The sequence below is a fragment of the Phlebotomus papatasi genome, chromosome 2, assembly GCF_024763615.1.
Source record: "Phlebotomus papatasi isolate M1 chromosome 2, Ppap_2.1, whole genome shotgun sequence".
Lineage (NCBI taxonomy): Eukaryota > Metazoa > Arthropoda > Insecta > Diptera > Psychodidae > Phlebotomus > Phlebotomus papatasi.
This window is the reverse complement of record NC_077223.1, coordinates 31094162-31114628: the sequence shown is the minus strand read 5'-3', so window position 1 is coordinate 31114628 and position 20467 is coordinate 31094162. Positions and strand designations below refer to the sequence as shown.

Below are 20467 nucleotides of genomic sequence, written 5' to 3'. Positions count from 1 at the left end.
TTAATACTTAATACCACGTTTAAGAATTAAATAATGTAAATTTTATAATCTTGTGGTACCCCTTTCATGAGAATATTTCAGTATTAAACTATCATTTCAAGGTCTGTTTTGCCATAATTTCCGAAATGTTCCCGATTGACATAGTTGACCGTTGATTGTTGAATTTTGTTCAAAAATTCAAAATTACTTCAAATTTGACAATTTGTTCGGAAGAAATAAAAGATGGAGTATTAATGTGAAAAAAGTAGCTTAAAACAATTTTTGTGAAAATATAAATTGAAAAATATGTATTATTTAATGTGTGGTGTGAAAAATTGCCGGTATAGGCATTACCGGCGTTTGCCGAAGAACATTTCGTTGTATATGCTGCCTCGGGATGCACCGTTGGAGATGAAAAATTCATGGAGACAAGTTTGCAAGGGAAGACTCATAGCATGTTCCGAGCATTTTGACGAGGATGACTTTCTGAAGCCCAAAGTTCATCCAGGAGCTGCTTCTTCTGCCCATGGGATGGCCAAGCCACTGAAGCACTTTGGTCAGTTGGTAATTGGGAATATTTGGGAAGATATTGAGATTTATTGGTATTTTTGGTTTTTTATTGCAGTTGTTCCGAAGATCAGAAATCGAGTGAATGAGTCCAGAGGACAGGATAGTTCAGGAATGGATAAATCGCAGAAGGGGACTTTGGAGAAAAATGGGAAGTCTGAGAATATTATCATTCTGGACAGTGACAATGAAGATGTGGAGCCTGTGCAAGAAGAGGATCCTTTAGCGCCAGACAGGAGTCAAGATAATGACTCAGGGAAAGTGCCAAGTAAAGATTCTTCAGCATCATCAAGTATTAAATCACCGTTGGGGATAAACATTGAAAAAGCAAAAGCACTGAATGCAATGTTGAACCAGAGAAGGAATGCAGCGGTCAAGGACACTGAAGATGCCAGCGGAAGCAAGAAAACTCCCATGCTTCTGTCCGATCTCATTAAATACCTCAAGGCAACACCCGAGAACCCTGGGAAAGGGTATATTGGGAAGAGTAGAAAACCTGCAACGCCTGCAACGGTAACGTCAAAGACTGCAACGGTGACTACCGAGGTGACTACTGTTCCAAAACCTTCCACATCCACGAGTTCTCCTCAAATCTCCTCAAATGTGATTAAACGAAAAGCAGAAGCAGATCCCGATGAACCGCAAGGTGCAGCAAAGAAGCCTCATGTGAATGCCCAGGAAGATTCTAAGGAGAAACTTCCACGAAAAGTTGTCTTGAGAGAAGTCAAATTGGCGAGGAAAAATTTTGGAAATGTCCTGGGAACAATAGCTCTACATAAGTTGCAGCAGAAGACCCAAGAAGTTCTCAATGAACTGCCAGTAGCTCAAAATCCTCAAAATGCAAACCAGGTTCGCCTTGGAACGGTGTTCCTCCAAGGAAAAGATGTCACAGTGAAGACAATGAGTCAGGTTAAAAATGAATCAACTGAGGATAAAAAGCCCATTTCGAATGTCAATCTCAAGATTGTCTCAATTAGGAGTTTGGGTCAAGAAGCCGAGGCTAAAGCCGGACCTTCCAGGGAAGTCATGCAAATGACATCCCTTGAAGAGTTGCGTAAGAAACATGTCCAGAAACCTCAGCCAGTGCCACAAGGAATGCCTCAAGCGCCTCAAGCGAATGCTGGAAAACCTGGTCAGATTAAGGTAGTTCCACTTGATAAATTGACCAAACCACTCTCAAAAATTCCACCTGCTGCTTCTGCCGTTGTGAATTTCGCACAGAAAACCCAGAAAACCCACCAGATAGCTTCTCCTGTACCTTCAGAATCGGCAAAAGCAACAAAAGAACCTCAGCCGGAAACTCCCGTAATACCTAATAAAAAGCCCCAAGAATCATCCTCAGTCCCTGATGAGGATGATGATGTGATAATTATGCCACAAAAGATCGATGTAATTGACATTGACGGTGATTCAGATGAGGAAAAACAGCAAAAGCGGGAAGATGGAAAATGTGATCCGAATAAATGCAAATTGTTGAGAAAGTTGCAGCATGCCGAGCAAAAATTGACCTATTTGCAGACACTCAAAGAGAAATTAACCACTGAGAATAAGGCCCTAAAAGTAACAGAAGAAAAGAGGGTCCACAAACATACCCTTGTGAAGGACTTTGTAATTCACTTGCCGAAGATTCTCTCTGAGAATCAGAACAACATTTTGTTCGGAAACCGACAAGTTGTTTGGCAACATTCTGAAATTCAAGATGCCCTGGTACTGAGACATCTCAGTCCAGAGTTGTACATGTATCTGAGAGAGGAATTGACCTATCCGTTGCCATCTGTAACAGCCCTGAATTCCTGGGAGATCCACTATCCCAATGAATCCTTGTCCATCAAACAGTACGCCATGGAGATCCTGGAGAATCAATCTGATTCTGACGGTGATACAGACATTGAGGAGCTTTAATTAATTTCATGAATTCATCCCTTCATTAATTAATTTAATTAATTTAATTAATTAATTTCATGAATTTTCCATTTAAGACACATGTCATTGAAGTAAAAAATCTGTTTTTACCTTTTGAAATGAATTTATTGAACTGAAAAATACAAAATTCATCGGAAGTATATTTTGTTTTATCCTTAACCCACCAATTTCGTCTTTTCACTGAGCCTTTTCATTTCTCCGCTAAATATTGCCTTATTGATGACCCGTTTTAGATAAATCCTCTGTCTCTCGTCCATACTCTTCATTTGGGCTGCAACATATTTCCCAAATGCATCATATTCGTCATCGTCAAATTGAAAACGATCATAATCGAAAATGGAATCGCTATCATCATTTGATCCTCTCCCTTTAGCTGTCTGTCCACTCATATCCACCTCTTCCTCCCTCATTCCATCGAAGATCTCTGCAATGTTAGTATTTTGTACAAAACCTTCGTAAAGTACATGACCCTTTTCAGGACATTCACCATCAGAATATCTATTGCCGCCTCCTTCATCAAAGGTTGATGATGATGTATCTCGGATCTTCAAAAGAAATTCAGAAAATATTAGTATATTGTAGTATAAATATTAACGATTAATTTTTAAATTGAATTAGAGATTTGTAAGTTTGGCGCCAGAGGCGCTAGTTGGATTATTCTTGTCAGAGGCCCCAAGAGTGTGAACACATTTTGTAAAAGTTGAGAAATAAATTATACTAAAACTCAGGTGTGGGGTGCAAAAATGACTCCTACAGTGGAAGATATTAAGAAGGAGTTGACCAGGATGGGGGTGTACTTCCCGGATGACGCAGACGAAGCGAAAATCCGTGAAATATTTGCTCATGCCATCGGACTCCCAGTTGAGGTTAGGAGCTGTGAGAGAAGTTTCCGGGGTTTTCCCGAGGCAGACGGCGCGAGGGGGCACTCATGGAACTCCACAGACGGTGGAGAGAACGCATACGGCGGAAAAGATGCAGACGGCGTCAATGTACTTGCGGAAAATGTGAATCTTGGCCTTTCAACGATGAAAATTGCTGAAACACGTGGAGCTATTCCAAAAGATTCCAATGCAGACGGCGCAGCTTCTGGGGAAAAAAGCGACCCAGCACGTAATGAGACAAATGTGGATATTCAGTGTCCACCTCTTTTGGCCACAGTTGATATTCGAAGACTTTTGGAGCTGTCGGGCTCACGTGCACGAGCAACTGATGACTTGCCACCGATGAATTCCATGTCCTTGAGATTTTCTGACGTCGAGGGTGCTCTTGAATCCTTCAATGGTGATGATGATTATCCGGTGCGCAAATGGATAGAATCGTTTGAAGACGTTTGTGCTGCTTTTGGAATCAGAGGACCGTCTGAGATGGTGTTCGCAAGACGTATGCTGAAAGGGACAGCTAGAATGGTATTGAGGGCACACAATTCAACCACTTGGGGACAATTGAAAGATGCGCTTTTGTCAGAATTTGGTAGAAAGCTGTCAATTCGAGAGGTTCTCCAGAAGATGGACAAACGTATACGCCTCAAAGATGAATCTCTTCATCGTTATGTTGTGGCAATGGAAGAGATTGCTGCCATGGCTGACGGAATCACTGAAGAGGACATTATCAGTGCTGTTCTCAAAGGCTTGAGAGATGGAACATCAAATGCTGCTGTGCTTGCTGGAGCCAAAACGCTGAAAGAATTGAAAGATTTAATACCAAGATATGATCGACAACCACTGAAGCCCATGAGCGACGGACGGGAAGTTAAGAATTCATCATCCAGTCGACCGATAAGCCAGAGGAAATGTTTTAACTGTTTCCAAATGGGGCATTTGTCTGCAAATTGCCCTAAACCAAAGAGAACACCAGGAAGTTGCTTCGCTTGTGGACAACTAGGACATTCGGTGAAGGATTGCACTACTGGAGCTGCCGTAGCTGCTGCTGTAGAGTCAGATGAGTCAGAGATTCCAATTACTGTACAGGTGAGTGTTGCTATTCATTGTAAGGAAGGTCTCGCGGTTAAAACAATTGTTGCCCTTCTGGATACAGGAAGCCCAGTGAGTTTGGTAAGAGCATCAGTAATTCCAAAAGATCTTTTAAATACCCAACATGAAATAATTTCACGATTCAGAGGTTTTGGCGGAACACCAATCACTTTCCTTGATGAATTGAACTGTACTTTAATACTGTCAGGAAAAGAGATTGAAATAAAGATTTTGGTGGTTCCAGATTCTTGTATGCCTATGAATTTGTTGTTGGGAAGAGATGCTCTCAAGAAGTTCGGTATACATTTACATTTTACCAACACAGTGAAAGAAAATCAAGAAATGGGCTTGGTAGAGAATAGCGAGGCATTCCTTTACACAATCACAGAGTCTGGCTCAAACGCGGTAGATGTACAGGGATTGGGAGTGGATCGTAACGATGATGAGGCAAAAAGTCCAGTCAATATTGAGCGGGAAATAAAAAGTCAGCCGGATATAGATATGAGTGAACTTCCGGTTATTTGTTGCGGGTTCGAGGATTGTGTTGAAAATGATCAAGATTTTGAGTCTGATTTTGAAGATTTGGATAAAGTTGCTTTCAATGATCATTCCATCCAATTGATGATGGGAAATATCGAAATATTGGAGGAAAGTGGTTTCTGCCCTTTGGAGAACGCCATTTTGGCAGTCAGCAATGATGAGATTGATATCTGTACTTCGTTGTCAGAAGAACAGTCAACTGAATTGCGTTATTTAATTGAGAAGGAATATTTTGAGAAGTTCTCTTCGAATGGTGCACATGGCTCTAAATGTGAGATGGAGATTCGTTTGACCAATGATACGCCTTTCTATAGTCCGCCAAGGCGGCTTTCTTATGCAGAAAGGGGACAAGTACGTGAGATTGTCAATGATCTTTGTAGTAAGGGTGTGATTCGTCCTAGTAATTCTCCATACGCTTCACCAATTGTATTGGTGCAAAAGAAAAATGGTAGCACAAGAATGTGCATCGATTATCGCGCTTTAAATCACTTGACGGTCCGCGATAATTATCCTTTGCCACTGATTGACGATTGCTTAGAACAGTTGCGAAATAAGAAGATATTTTCTTTACTGGACCTTAAGAGTGGATTTCATCAGGTTAAAGTATCAGAGCAGTCGATCAAGTATACAGCGTTTGTCACGCCTGATGGGCAATACGAGTATACAATGATGCCTTTCGGTCTCAAAAATGCACCTTCTGTATTTCAAAGGTTCATTTCACAAATATTGAGAGAATTTATTGAAGAAGGCTCAATCATTGTCTATATGGATGATATAATGGTTGCGAGTGAAAATTTCGAAGAGCACAAGGTTTTGCTTAAACGCGTTTTGAATTGCTTGGCAAAGAACGGACTTGATATCCAAGTGTCTAAGTGTAAGTTCGGATACTCCTCATTGGAATACTTGGGCTATGTCGTGTCAGAGAAGGGAGTAAAGCCAAGTGATATACATCTTCGTGCGATTAAGAATTATCCAATTCCCACCTCAGTAAGAGCAGTTCGAGCATTTTTGGGGCTGTGTGCCTACCTGCGTAGATTTGTAGAGGGATTTTCAAAAATTGCGAGACCTCTTTTTGATCTGCTTAAGAAAGACGCCACGTTTGATTTCAATCAAGCATGTCAAGACGCTTTCATTAAGTTGAAAAGTCGATTGATTAGTTCCCCAGTCTTGGCATATTATGATCCTAAGCGGGAAACAGAACTCCATACGGATGCCAGTTCTATGGGATTTGGAGCAATGCTCTTACAGAGGCAGGATGACAAGAAGCTTCATCCAGTTGCATACTACTCGAAATGTACGACTGAATCCGAGGCTAAATATTCAAGTTTCATGCTAGAAACTCTTGCGGTTATTTATGCTCTCAGAAGATTTCGTGTGTACTTGGAAGGGATTAACTTTTTCATAGTAACGGATTGTATTGCTTTTGAACAAACAACCAAGAAAGCGCCCATGAATAGGCAGGTTGCTCGTTGGGTTATAGAATTGCAGGGATATTCATATACGATTGTTCACCGACGTGGTGAACTCATGCAGCACGTTGATGCATTGAGTCGTTGCTATTATGCAGGAGAAGTTGATTTGGACTTCCAATTGCGAGCTACACAAAGCAGAGACCCATTGATTTTGGAGATCAAAAAGAAGTTAGAGACTAAGGAAGATAAGCTTTACGTTTTGCGGGATGGATTGGTGTACAGGCGCGATCGTAGAAATCATGCATACTTTTATGTCCCTTGTGAAATGGAACAAGCTTTAATTCAAAAGATTCACGAGAAGGTTGGGCACCTCGGTATGAATAAGACCTATGATAAACTGAAGACACTTTATTGGTTTCCAAGTATGAACAAGAAGGTGGAAATATTTATACAAAACTGCGTAAAGTGTATGCTTTATTCTGCTCCGCCTAAAGATAATCGTCAAGATTTGCATAGTATTCCGAAGAAAGCTGTACCATTCCATACGCTTCACGTTGATCATGTGGGTCCTTTGCCTTCACTACAATCAAAGAGGAAACATGTACTAGTAGTCGTTGATGCATTCACAAAGTACACTCGCTTGTACCCGGTTGCTTCCACGAGCACTAAGGAGGTCTGTTGTGCGCTGGCAAAGTATTTTGATTATTACAGTAGACCGGTGAGGATTGTTTCAGACAGAGGTAGTTGCTTTACCTCGCATGAGTTCAAGAGTTTTTTGGATGAGAAAAACGTAGAGCATGTAAAAGTCGCAGTTGCATCTCCTCAGGCCAATGGTCAAGTGGAAAGGGTTAATCGTGTCTTGTTGCCAATATTAGCGAAATTAAGCGAACCTGCACAGCACGCTGACTGGGTGAAGCAGATCTCACGTGCTGAATTTGCGCTGAATAACACTATTCATCGACCAATTGGTTGTACTCCCAGTCAATTGTTGTTTGGGGTAGATCAGAAGGGGCCTGACGTGGATGAACTCGCAGAATACTTAGAAGATAAGGCGGATCCGGTTGAACGAAATCTCAAAGACCTAAGAGACAGGGCTTCTCAGAATATTGAAAGAGTTCAAGCGTACAATGAAAAGCAATTTTCTCGTTTTCACCACAGTCCACGAACCTATGAAGTAGGCGATTTCATTCTCATTAAGAATGTTGACACGACGCCCGGCATTAATAAGAAATTAATGCCAAAATACAAGGGGCCTTATGTTGTTGAACGTGTGTTGCCTCATGATCGGTACGTTATCCGTGACATTGATGAATGCCAGGTAACTCAAATCCCCTATGAAGGTATTGTTGAAGCGAAAAACATGCGATTGTGGCGTGTCAATGATTGTGAGCCAGATTCCGACACAGAGCAACATTCATCTCCTGAATTAGGGATAGATTTGCTTTTTGAAGAAAAATAAGTTTACACTCTGGGGTAGGTTAAATTTAATTTGTTTTTGTTTTTTTTTTTAATTTTTAATTTAAATAAGATTTAAATTATGGGTCAGAATTGGCCGAGCTGTAGTATAAATATTAACGATTAATTTTTAAATTGAATTAGAGATTTGTAAGTTTGGCGCCAGAGGCGCTAGTTGGATTATTCTTGTCAGAGGCCCCAAGAGTGTGAACACATTTTGTAAAAGTTGAGAAATAAATTATACTAAAATATATTAATGTTTTATTCCTCTTGATCTTCAGGCTCATTAAAATAAAAGATGTGACAAAGCGTCCCAGGATTTCTCAAATCCTGGTCAAAAGTATCGCATCATTTACCGTTTACCGGTTCTCAACAGATTTGTAAATCACTCGAAAGATCCCACAAAATAATTTTAAAAGAAATAAAACTGATTTTTGGACAAACATTACTTATCGGTTCATAACCGATTTGAACTCAAAACATTGCTCAAAATAACTTAGAACTAATGAAACTGAATTTCGAATAAAAATTAGTTATCGGTTGTGAATCTATTCATTACCGGTTCTAAACCGATTGGAACCGGTTCAGTTTTGTCGGAAATTCCAAGACCTTTCTAACGAGTCCAAACATGACCCCATTCACCTTATAAATGCGCACTCTAGAGCTTTTTTAACCTTTGACCTTGAAAAACCGTTATTAATCCAAAAATTAAACAAAAAATCGCACGACGCATTTTTCAGCATTCCCAAAAAACATGGTTTTGGCGAGAAGGGGAGGAGTAGGGGGAAATGAGGGGCATGTTAATAATCCTTGAGTCGACTTATTGGGGGCCCCCTTAGGTCCCAAGTCGCTATCTCTAACCGTTTGACCTCTAGAGCTGGCGACAACCGAACGGACAGACGGACAAACACAAACAGCGTGACGAAATTCTCTCACAAATCGTCTGAAACCATGTCTAAAAATTGCTTTTAGAATTCATCGAAAATAACGTAGTGCGATTTTTTCCATTTTGGACATGTTTTAGATTTAGAGGTAGGGTAGAGTAAGTACTTTTCGCCACCTTAAGGTTTAATACCCTTGTAATTCTTATAATTTTTGACAAAATAAAATGAAATTTCGTGTACAAATACTTTAACCATTTGAAGACGAGAGGGTAAAAAATCAGGGGTCAGAAAAAATCACTTTTTCTGGCTTTTTAACCCTTTAAGGACGATTGGAACACCGGTGTCCCATAAAGAAAATAATTTTTCCTGACCACCTAAAGTTATTTTTTCTTATGTCTGTACATAATTGTAAAGTAGAAGGTTGAAGGAATCTAGAATATTTTTTGCGAGTCTTTAGCTATTTCCTATGTAGTAAATATTTAAGCTCAAAAATGGCGAATTTTTAAATTCTCAAATTCATAATTGAATTTATTTATTTTTTATACTTCCAATTTTTTTAAGCAAAACCCTTTTGGAAATAAAATCTACAATACTCATACGTAATATTTTTCATTAAAGCGAAAAATATTATTCATTAGTATTGTCAGAAAAATTACTTCAATTTTGGGGCTATTTTTGTCCCAATCGTTCATAGAAGCACAAAATACACCGAATCAGACTCTGTTGGACTTTCCAAGGTTAGATGTAACACTTATCATTGATTATGTTTCTCAGTTTAATTTTTATTGTTGACTTTCAGTCCGTAAAAAGTGTCTCGTCGTTAAAGGGTTAAAGCAAAACACTACTTTGGATGACCGTAGGAAAAATTTCATTTTTGGGTCACCGGTGACCTAATTGTCCTTAAAGGGTTAAAAAAAAAGCATTGTCTCTCTGGTCTCTCTATTGAAACAGGAGACTTCTCGGAAATTTTTGGGTAATCTGATTGAAAAATTACATTTCCTGCAACAATGCATGTTTCAGTACTTTTCACCATTTTGCAACCACTTTTTCGCCACCTGTTTTTAATTGAATTTTAAGAAACAGTAGCTTTCGAAAACCTAAAAAAAACAGTGATAAGCCCAGATAAGCTTATGATAGCCGAGATTCTTTACAGGCGACCTCGAAATGCGTGCAACTCGGGGTGCTTCCAACTCGGAATGCGTGAAAATTCGATTGTGAATTGAAAAAATTGGCTCAACGCGATTCTTTACCCCCAAAATTCAATTCACAATCGAATTTTCACGCATTCCGAGTTGCAAGCACCCCGAGTTGCACGCATTTCGAGGTCACCTGTAAAGAATCTCAGCTACCATAAGCTTATTTGGGCTTATCACTGGTCATTCTCTATTTTAAATAGTCTGAGTGCTAAGGGCCAACAAAAGAAAAAAGAATCATTCAAATCGGTTAATAAACATTAGATATAGAGTCCGGTCCATTTGGAAATAGTAAGGATCGGGGTACAGTGGGTTCGAGTAAAGACGGATGGGACCCTAGAAAGATCTCGATATCGGATACAATATATACTAAAATTTCATCGCAATCGCTGCAGAAACATCAAAAATACAGTCCGGTCCAGGCATTTTTGGTTATAGCTCGGGTCAGAGAACATCGAGGGAGGAATGTGACCTACCATTGGAAAGGTCTCGACCTCAGCTACACCATACTAAAATTTAAAGAAAAAGCATCGTCTCTAGTTTTCGAAATATTCGAGATCGATTAATCGAAAATCGATTTTTCGATTAATCGGACCTTCTATTAAATCGTATGAAATTGGGGTGTCATAAAAGTTATAGTACTCCACGAGAGTTTTCCAAAACGCCAAAATTAACATAATAATTTTTGGGGACAGTCCTAGTTTTCGAGATATTTTTGATTAAAGTTGCTAAAAAGTTCGATTTTTCCATGTTTTCTGACATATATCACCATGCGCAACATATCAGCGCCCCTGGTGTCAGTTGTACAAACTCCATCTATCCAGAGCATTATCGGGATTATCGGGCATCTAAAGGAGAACAAATGTCCCCATATTAAGAAATAAATCGGTTCAGCAGAATCGGAGATATAGGTACCCAATTATCAAAAAACGGTTTAGCCTAGATTCCAGGCGCAAAAACCAAATGAAATCAAAATGATAAGTATTTTCGTAAATCATTTGACCCTTAGCAATAGAAAAAATAGCATGAGAACCCAGGGACAAAAAAAAAGTTTAAAATTGTTGCACAGTGTAATTGATCTAAATCGGTAAAGGACCTGTTATGATTTTCTGATTCTTTAGACTAGAGGTCACGAAATAATACTCATTTAGTAATTCCATGAACTCATAATAATTCTCTTAAAATGACATTTCAATTTAGGTGGCGAAAAAGGGCTTACTGGCGAAATAGTACTGACTCTACCCTAATTAGGCGGACATTTCACCCGAAAATATCGTTGAAATCATTCCTAATATCGGAACGGAGTCGTAATTCGGTTTGTTGAAAAGGGCTTGGAAACTGGTCTGATCCAGTTTCAATCGGTTACGAACTTTATGAACCGACAAATTATCTGAAATTTTTTTATGACCACCCACCCTACACATCCTCAAGTATTCAAAAAGTATTTGCTAACGTAGAACGTAACGCCAAAAATTATTGATTTACATTGATTAATGAGTAAATGCTTTACTTACCGGGCTCATGCTTACTATTTGGATAGGTTGAACTTGAACATCGTCTTTCGATTTGTTTCCTTTTTTATACAAGCTATCAGATTCAGCCAAAAAAAGGAGACTCTGAAAATGGGGACTCCTTGATGCAAAAGCAACCTCTGGCCCCTCAGTAGCCAATTGCTGTTGCATTTTCTTGTATTCCGACTTAAAATTTGTCCTGAGGCAATTTATCTTCTTGGTCACTGTATCCTTATTGGCATTTGGATCGCATTTTTTCAGGATTTTAGTTAATTTTGCATATGCTTGCTGTCTCAACTGTTTGTTTAGGGTTTTCTTATTGTTCCACAAACTTGTGTGTTCTCGATAGCATTTAATAAATTCCGCTGTTATATCTTTATCTCTGGTGCTCATCTTCAGTTCTTTGATAATAGCAAATCACAAGTATACAATATTATTGACAATAAACACATAAATTTAAGTATCTTTCAATAAAATTGATTAACTTCTTCAATATTGCAGCACGTATGTAAATATTTCCGTAAAAAGTAAAATGTCAAAACTTTCATCAATATTTTATTGTTTAATAGGGTTTGCTACATAGAAGTTCCATACGACAATTCCGATACATCTTTGGACATATCTGACTGACAGTCTCATTTCGAATTTATTTTTAGTGGTTAATTGTTTTATGAAAGGTTATATATTTTATTATTTTTTTTTAAATATGAAAAATCTGTCTACAGATGATCAAACTATAATTTAATGTATGTTTTTAAATAATTTTTAATATGCAGGTGTTTGAATTCCGAGGAAAATTTCTCGGAAATTTTCAGGACAGCCTCGTTAGATTTTTTAATGGGATGGGATTTCAACGGATAAAAACGATAAAAAAAATTGTGCGCGATGGATGCGATACTTCTTAAACATTTTTTTTTTAAATAAAATTTACAATTTTTAAAAGAAAAAAGTCTAAAACATTAAATAAAAAAAATATCTGTTGGTAATAAATAAAAATTATAAACTGACAAATATTCGTTAATTCATTTTTTTGAATATTTGTGGTTATGTTTTGCACGAAAATTTGTTGTCAAGATTTCTGAAAGCGGTCTTGTCAAAATTTTCCGATTCTATCAGTGTTTTTAGTGATTTTCGTGATTTTAATTGAGGATTTTACGCTTTTAACAATGTCCGTGAAATGCCGTGTTCCTGGATGCGGAAACACAAATTTAAATTGCGATAGTTCAATTGCTTTTCATCTGCCATCTAAAGAAATGACTGCTGAACAATGGGATGTCTGGAGGGAATTCTGTGGCGAAAGTCTAAGTAACGTTCCCACCACGGATAAAACACCCCAACGACTCAGGATTTGTTCTCTACATTTTGCGGAAGGTGACTTTAAAACTTCTACCAGATCAGACATACCACAACTGGCAAAGAATGGTAAGGAAGTTAATCTTGGTTCTAAATTAAACTCTCTCTCAATGAGATGCTTGATTACAGCTATCCCGAGAATAAGAAACGTACAGAATTTACCACAACTAGCCAATGAAGAACACCTTGTGTTAGAAAACGTTCCGGAGAATACAGGAGTGGCTCAGCCGGTTTGTCCAGAAAACAACGCAAATGAATACATTCTCTCTGACAATTTGGGTATTGATGAAGACTCAGTTCCCACACTGCTTCTAACTGATAATCCTGATGCTCCCCAAGAAAATCAACTCCTAGTGAATGAATCTGAAGTGAGTATATTGTATTTAATTGATTGAATTGATTTCAGAGAGCATGAATTAAGTCAGTGATAAGTCCAGATAAGCTTATGGTAGCTGAGATTCTTTATAGGCCATCTCGGAGTGCTTGCAATTCGGAATGTGTAAAAATTCGATAGTTAAATTGAATTTTAATGGGTACGGGAGACTGGGGCAAAAAGTCACAAACCGAAAATTTTAAAATTAATATCTTTCCCAGATAAATAAGATAGCGGCTTATTTTTTTTCATTAGATAGCCTCCATAGGTCATCTTCAATGTCGTAAGTTTGTTAGAATTTGAACAAGGGATTTATAAAATAAAAAATATCGAAATTTTTAGCCCTATTTTTGAAATATTTTCCGTGCAGAAGATACAGTGAGCGAAATTCAAAAAGGAACGGACCTATATGTGGGTGATCTGTAAGTCGGATCAACCTAATATTTTTTTGTATAATATAGGCCTATCCAACAAGACTTTTTATGGTAGTGACCCACGTGCACTTGCGTTCGTGAGTGCACGCCAGCCAAAATACGAAATTTTTAAGTAATTTAAAGCGAAATTCAAATTAGGGACGATGCCAATTTTTTAAATAAAAATGAAGAAACCAGATTAATGAGAATAATTTCAATATTTTGTATTTAATCCCTTGTTCTTGATAACATAAATAAGTCTTTTTGGCATACTTAACACCAATTTTTGAAGAGTTTTTAGCTCAATTCGCTCCCAGGCACATCTGATGGCATTCTTAAGCTCTTCCACTGTCCCATATTGCTTCCCTCCTGCGTAAACTTCTCTGGAAAGGATGCCCCACAGATTTTCTATTGGATTTAGATCTGGTGAAATGGCTGGCCAATCCAAAACTTCCAATTCTTTTTCTTGAAACCAGTTCATTACAAGTCTTGCCTTGTGAATAGCCGCATTATCTTGCTGGAATATGACGTCATCACTGGGTTGGGCTTCGCAAAATGGAACCAGAACATCTTCGAGCAATTCGCGATACCTTTCAGATGACATTTTCGTACTTATCCAGCAAATTGGTGTCTTCCCATAAAATGAAAAGGCGGCCCAAATCATAACAGTTCCACCCCCGAAGTTTCGGCTCATCGTAGTACAGTAGAGTCTCTCAAATCTGAATCTCTTAAATTCGAACGCCGTTTGGATTCAAAATGTCAATTGTGAGGTTATGTTAGAAAGTTCGTATTCTTGGTGAATGAAAATCATATATGTGCTTCTTCCTGAATGTTTACATAGATTATGGTCGTGTAAAATGAAAAGGAAGTACGTTACCACTAAGACTTGTGAGAAAGTACGGGAATTTGATTCAAAGTACAATTTAATCTCACACAAATTTCGTTAGTTTTGAAAAAATCGTTCGAATTTGGGAGGTGAGAAATGTCAAAAATACCCCCCGAGCGTTCGAATTTAGGAGACTCTACTGTATTTTTTTCCTTCCGCAAGTCATGTCAATAATACTTAAAACCGTCTGGCCCATCCAGGTTGAACTTCTTTTCATCGGAAAAAATCACTTTGTTCCAATTTTTTCCCATGGAGATGTATTTTTCCGCAAACGACAAACGGGCTTCAATATGGCGACTTTTAAGTGGCGGCTTCTTCAGTAATTTGGTCCATTTCAAGTGATTCGATTCCCTTAGAACTTGTTGAATACGACGTTTAGTGACTGGTACTTTTGTATCCTCCTTTATTTTCGCAGCAGTATAATTTCCAGTTGCCGGCAGTCGAAGAATTCTTGAATGGTCTTTTCTTGTGAGTTTCGTATTGCCTTTCGAATGGCCATAATTCGAACCGCAAGTACAGTGGAGGAAATTTGAATAGGTATTTTTTCAAAGGGGGTGGTGTGGGTGAGGGGTTGGTCCAACAAACCTAGTTTTATTATGCCAAGTAAAGGTCTGCCCAAGGATCATTTTTATCATAGTGACCCGCACTCACTCTCGTGCGTGCGTGAACACCAGTCGAAAATTCGAATTTTTGGTACAAATAGGGGGGAAATTTGAATAGGTATTTTTATTTTTTAATATTACTGGAACCGTTCTTTTATAAGAAATTGTTTATATTGACAATAAAATGATCAAATCTGTCTTTTCCTTCAAATTAAAGCCTTCAACAGTAAGAAAATTTTATTTAATAACTAGAATTTTTGATTGATAGAGCCCACAAGATTTTAAATAATAAAATCGTTCTAATAAAGGGATTTAAGGAGCTTGGCTTAACAATACTTGCTATTACGTAGAGGATGAGTAATTCAGGAAACATTATTTGCCCATTCGTCAATAAAAAGGACTCCTAGGGACGAAAATAAGGTACTTTTAATGGTAATACCATGTTTTATAGTAAGGATTTAGCACGAATTTCTTATAAAACAATGAGTTTTACTTATTAAACTTTTCAGATACATGTAGAATATTGAAGTACCAATTACTACACGTCGTATCTGACCAATCCTGATGGCTACAATCTGCCTAGATTACACAAAACCTTTGAAGAAACCACCATTTAATAAGCATAATTTTGAGGGTCGATTGGAATTCAAAGAGAAATGAATTTCTATCACAAGATTTGGCGGAATGTTATAAATTAAAGTTTTTACCAATAGAAAAAATAATATTTCGTCAGTTTTCATCCATAGAAATTCATTTTTACTGAATACCAATCCAGCGACAAAATGCTGTTTCTTTACTGGTAGTTTCTTAAGAGATTTTGTCCACTGTAGGTAGATTGTAGCCATCAGGATTCCTCGGATGCGACGTGTAGTGATTGGTATTTGAATATCCTATCTGTATTTCAGAAGTTTGTAACGTAAAAGTCACAGCTTTGCAAAAAGTTTGTACCAAATCCTTATCAAATAACATGGTAATACCTATGAAAGTACCTTATTTTCGTCCCTAGGAGTCCTTTTTATTGACGAATTGCCAAATAATGTTTCCTGAACTACTCATTCTCTACGTAATAGCAAGTATTGTTAAGCCAAGCTCCTTAAAGCCCTTTATTAGAACGATTTTATTATTTAAAATCTTATGGCATCTATCAATCAAAAATTCTAGTTATTAAATAAAATTTTCTTACTGTTGAAGGCTTTAATTTGAAGGAAAAGACTAATTTGATCATTTTATTATCAATATAAACAATTTCTTATAAAAGAACGGTTCCAGTAATATTAAAAAATAAAAATACCTATTCAAATTTCCCCCCTATTTGTACCATAAATTCGAATTATCGACTGGTGTTCACGCACGCACGAGAGTGAGTGCGGGTCACTATGATAAAAATGATCCTTGGGCAGACCTTTACTTGGCATAATAAAACTAGGTTTGTTGGACCAACCCCACACCCACACCACCCCCTTTGAAAAAATACCTATTTAAATTTCCTCCACTGTATTCTTACCTTTTAGGTATTGCCAAATACAGTTTTTAGATCGTCCCAACTTCTTCCCAATTGCAGCAAAAGATTGCCCAAGATCTTTGTAGGCCCTAATTTGGCTTTGCCGTACTTACATTACTGTACAGTAGACTCTCTCTCAATCGGGAATATGGGGCAAAATGTCATCCGGTTTAGCGATAGAATTGAGCGTCAAAGCCTTTGTAAATTCCACAAAAAGCGCTCAATTATAATGAATAACGATAAAATAGGAAGAACTACAGCGAATTTGAGCAAATTAGCTTCATAATTAAACATAAAAATTGTCAACAAAATTTGTCGCCCGATTGAGAAAGAGCCGATTGAGCGAGAGTCTACTGTATATCAATGTTCAAAAAACTACCTGAACAAACTTTTTTTGACGTTTGTTCGGTTTCAACGGTTCTTGCACACCTCTGATGTAATAAAATATTAAAAAGAGAAATTTGGCATGAAATGCCGTCGCAGTCATTTAAGTGTTAAGAAGGGTCGCGATGAATAAATCAAAGCTTATAACAATGTTATTTAATTGTTTATTTATTTATTGAATTTATAATTACTTCAGTATTCAGTTTTTTTTGCGACCAAAAGCGCGCGGAATGTCAAAAAGCGATTTCCACAAGGAGTTCCACATGAAAATTTCGCCTGATTCTCTCCGATATTCGTGGATACGCAGAGAAGGCAGGTGGGAAAAATAGGCGAAAATGTCACTGAGAGAAGCTCGCGTAAAATCTTCTCTCACAAAGTGGAGGATAGGGCCCCGTTAGTCGTATGAAGTTTTAATGCTTTGAAGCAGAGATGTGCAAAAACCGTTTGAAACCTAACAAACGTCAATGGTCAAACCGCTACCTGTTCAAACTTATTTTGACGCGCGTTTATTCGGTTTCAAACGGTTCTTGCACACTCCTGCTTTGAAGAATTGTAGACAATAAGGTAAACAATTTTTTTTACAGGAATACTACATTTTGGACGAATCCGATCATACAGTGAAAATTAATGGGAAAATAATAAAACCAAAAGGTACTATACGTCGTTTTTGCCCTCCACCTCTCTTGACTTTCGACGGACGCCTTCTCAATGATGCTCAGAAACCTTCAGGAGTTGAAGATACCACGAAGGAGACGGTCATTGTACAAGAAGTTCTTGCTCGTGAAAGTGCTGCACCACCTCATCCTAGTCTTAGACCTAGATCTGAACTTATGCAAGTTGATAGTGTGTTTGAGGCGATTGAGGGAAAGGGCTGTGAGCACTTGACCGAATACGAGGCAAAGTTGAATGAAGTAATGGATTTGGAATGGGAGGTTAAGCGTCTCACAGAATCTAATGGACAACTGACTAGCTCAATACGCCGCATGAATTCGGACATCAATCAAAGTCAGAGGACTTTTGGGCAACTTTTCACACCAATTCAAATGAGCAGAATTCAGGGTTTTCACGATGCATGGCAAAAGAGGGACTATGAAAGAGCTCTTTTTTACAAATACTTGGCTCCAAAAGCCTACAAATATCTCAAGATTAAGTACAAGTTCCCTCTGCCCTCCATGACTCAACTCAGGATGTTCGAGAAGACAAATAGACCTACAAGTCTTGCTGTGTTTCGGGAAGTGAGTGTCTATAAACAAATCAACAAAAATAGAATTAATTTGTTAGGAGCTCAGAAAAAATAAATTTTGAAACAAATAACTTTTGCTTTTTTTTTTTTTGTTTTGAGCCAATTTCCTTTTTGAAGATTTAATTCTTTTGCACAATATAGGGTAAGTGTGCCAAATTCCGGCCAGCTTGCAATTTCGGCCAGAGTTTTTGTTACTCGAATTTCCATGAGTTTTTAGTTTTTGCACACTCTAGACTAGAGATTATACAATTCAAAAAATAACAAAAAATGTCGATTCCACGAACAAGATGATCTGAAAAAGACATTGGAGAATTCCGGAAGGGCAAGGAACTATAAGATAGAAGGTGGCCGAAATAGGCCACCAATGCTATGTCTACATTTTTATTCATTTTAAAATGTATTAAGAAAGAATTTAGAGAAAGCAACACTCCTTACAAAAAAAGTAACAAATAATTCAATTTGTATTAAAAATATTACATTTCAAACTTGAGACTTTGGCGCTTGCATGCAACTATGCCGAAATTTGGCACACTTAACCTAGTTCTCTACCGTTTGAAAGATGGAATATGGTAAAAATATGAAGTGTTCGAAGCCAGAGTGTGTGCTGTGTGCGAAGCCTGAAACCGTTCCCAAATAAACTTGTTTTTACAGATTTTTATAAGTTTTTATTTTGTATTGTAAATTTTTAATTTACATAAAAATGTAATTAATAAATTCGTATCCGACTAAACAAAGGCACTATACTCAATGCCAAAGTACATATACTTAAGTCACGACTGGAGCTTCTTTCTCTTCGGGATGTAGTGAAAATCATTATCAAGCTCCTCAGAAAGTTTTTCCTCCAGCCCAATTGTTCTGAAATTAATGTTTTTGAAGGAAATCTTTTCAACTTCTTCCTTCTCACCATTTTCAGGCACTTCTGATTTATCTTCTAAAACAATTTCCCTCAGGATGCCATACATTTCTGCACGATCCTCAGCTTTGGCCGGAACAACATTTAGTTCAACCTTTTGTGGCTTCAAGTAATCGATAAAGTCTTTCAATTCTCTGAAACTCGAGTGACTGGAATAGCAAACACGAAAAATATTCCCTGTGCCTCTAACAATCTCACACGAAGGTTTCCACTTTGTCCAAAACATCGCTGTTGGACGAATTGTGCGGATTTCCTTATTTTGATCCCTGAGAACGTAACATCCTGGATTCCAGCAAGCATGAATTTGAGTCTGATCCCCATGAACTGTAAAAATGCCATCCATATCAGGAATGTGGATGTAATTTGAGACATTTCCTGGATCAATATGCAAAGATTTTCCTGTTCGCCTGTTGATTTCCTTGAAGAGATATTCCGACCCATAATGGGCAGGAGTCCTAATCCAAATGATATGGTTGGATGATTTACATATCCATTCATCAATTAAACCTATAATTGCGTCAGTGCTGTCCATTCGTGAAGGAAATTCTTCGTAGATTCGACTAAGGAATGTTGAATCGATATAAAGATTGTCAAGTTTCCCACGAATCCTCTCCAAAATCCGCATGTTCTTCATATCCTTATCCCTCAAACGAAAGTCCCCCGTGTACAGCACTCTGCAGTGGACAGATTCAAAAAGAAACATTACAGATCCTGGACAGTGTCCAGCTGGAATTGTCGTAACACAGACACTCCTCCCATCTTCAATCACAATTTCTGTCTCCACTCCAATCTCTAGCGTCCTGATATCCTTCAAGTAAGGGTATTTCTTTTTAAGAATCACCGCAGAGATTTCACTGACGTACAGTGGTCCAGGAAGATCCTTTTCCTCATCCAGACCTTTCATGTGATCCAGATGGCAATGAGAAAGAAAAAATACGAAAGACTCGCGATTTTCTTCAGTAAAGCAATCTACTGAGACACCAGGAAATTCATTGAGTGGTCCAGGAAAGGTACTCATGTTTTCGCACTATGAACATTCACTGAACTCAATGGATAAAACGGATAAAACCGATAAAACGGATAAAACACATAAAGCCAAATTGCGAAATAGCTCTTTAAATATCAGCTGATATGTAAACAAAAACAATCGATGACGTCATTCTTATTTTCCGGAAAGAAATTCCCGCGTCTTTCTGAGTATAGGTTATGTTAGGGGCCCTGCCGCATCTTGATGCAGTTCCTGACTTTAATAATAAAGATAATTTTGTTCTACACAATATTTCTAATTTATCATACAATTTATCAGCAAATCAGAACGCATTAAAAATTGCATTAAATTGTTTGAATTGACTTATCTTTTCCCGC

The 20467-nt window shown here is 37.8% G+C and overlaps 4 protein-coding genes across 5 annotated transcripts; 2 read left to right on the top strand and 2 right to left on the bottom strand.

The window, feature by feature from the left end:
- The first annotated feature begins 185 nt into the window (after positions 1-185).
- Positions 186-2609, top strand: LOC129803471 (uncharacterized). The gene is made up of 2 exons (XM_055850054.1): positions 186-535; positions 605-2609. The coding sequence occupies exons 1-2, from the start codon at positions 286-288 to the stop codon at positions 2446-2448; spliced, it is 2094 nt and encodes a 697-aa protein (XP_055706029.1). The 5' UTR covers positions 186-285; the 3' UTR covers positions 2449-2609.
- LOC129803472 (uncharacterized) lies at positions 2553-11990 on the bottom strand. 2 transcript variants are annotated; one of them, XM_055850056.1, is made up of 3 exons: positions 11438-11989; positions 2957-3014; positions 2553-2893 (listed from the first exon to the last, which is right to left on the bottom strand). In XM_055850056.1, exons 1-3 carry the CDS (start codon positions 11825-11827, stop codon positions 2625-2627), a joined length of 717 nt encoding a protein of 238 aa, XP_055706031.1. In that variant the 5' UTR covers positions 11828-11989; the 3' UTR covers positions 2553-2624. The 2 variants fall into 2 exon arrangements, with proteins under 2 accessions (XP_055706031.1, XP_055706030.1); XM_055850055.1 differs by having other exon boundaries at positions 2553-3014; positions 11438-11990.
- Positions 11991-12464: 474 nt separating this feature from the next.
- Positions 12465-18251, top strand: LOC129803470 (uncharacterized). Its single transcript, XM_055850053.1, has 3 exons — positions 12465-12856; positions 12917-13155; positions 17531-18251. The coding sequence occupies exons 1-3, from the start codon at positions 12601-12603 to the stop codon at positions 18242-18244; spliced, it is 1209 nt and encodes a 402-aa protein (XP_055706028.1). The 5' UTR covers positions 12465-12600; the 3' UTR covers positions 18245-18251.
- A 580-nt stretch (positions 18252-18831) lies between these two features.
- On the bottom strand, positions 18832-20248 carry LOC129803469 (protein artemis-like). The gene has a single exon (XM_055850052.1). It carries the CDS (start codon positions 20118-20120, stop codon positions 18960-18962), a length of 1161 nt encoding a protein of 386 aa, XP_055706027.1. The 5' UTR covers positions 20121-20248; the 3' UTR covers positions 18832-18959.
- Positions 20249-20467: the final 219 nt, after the last annotated feature.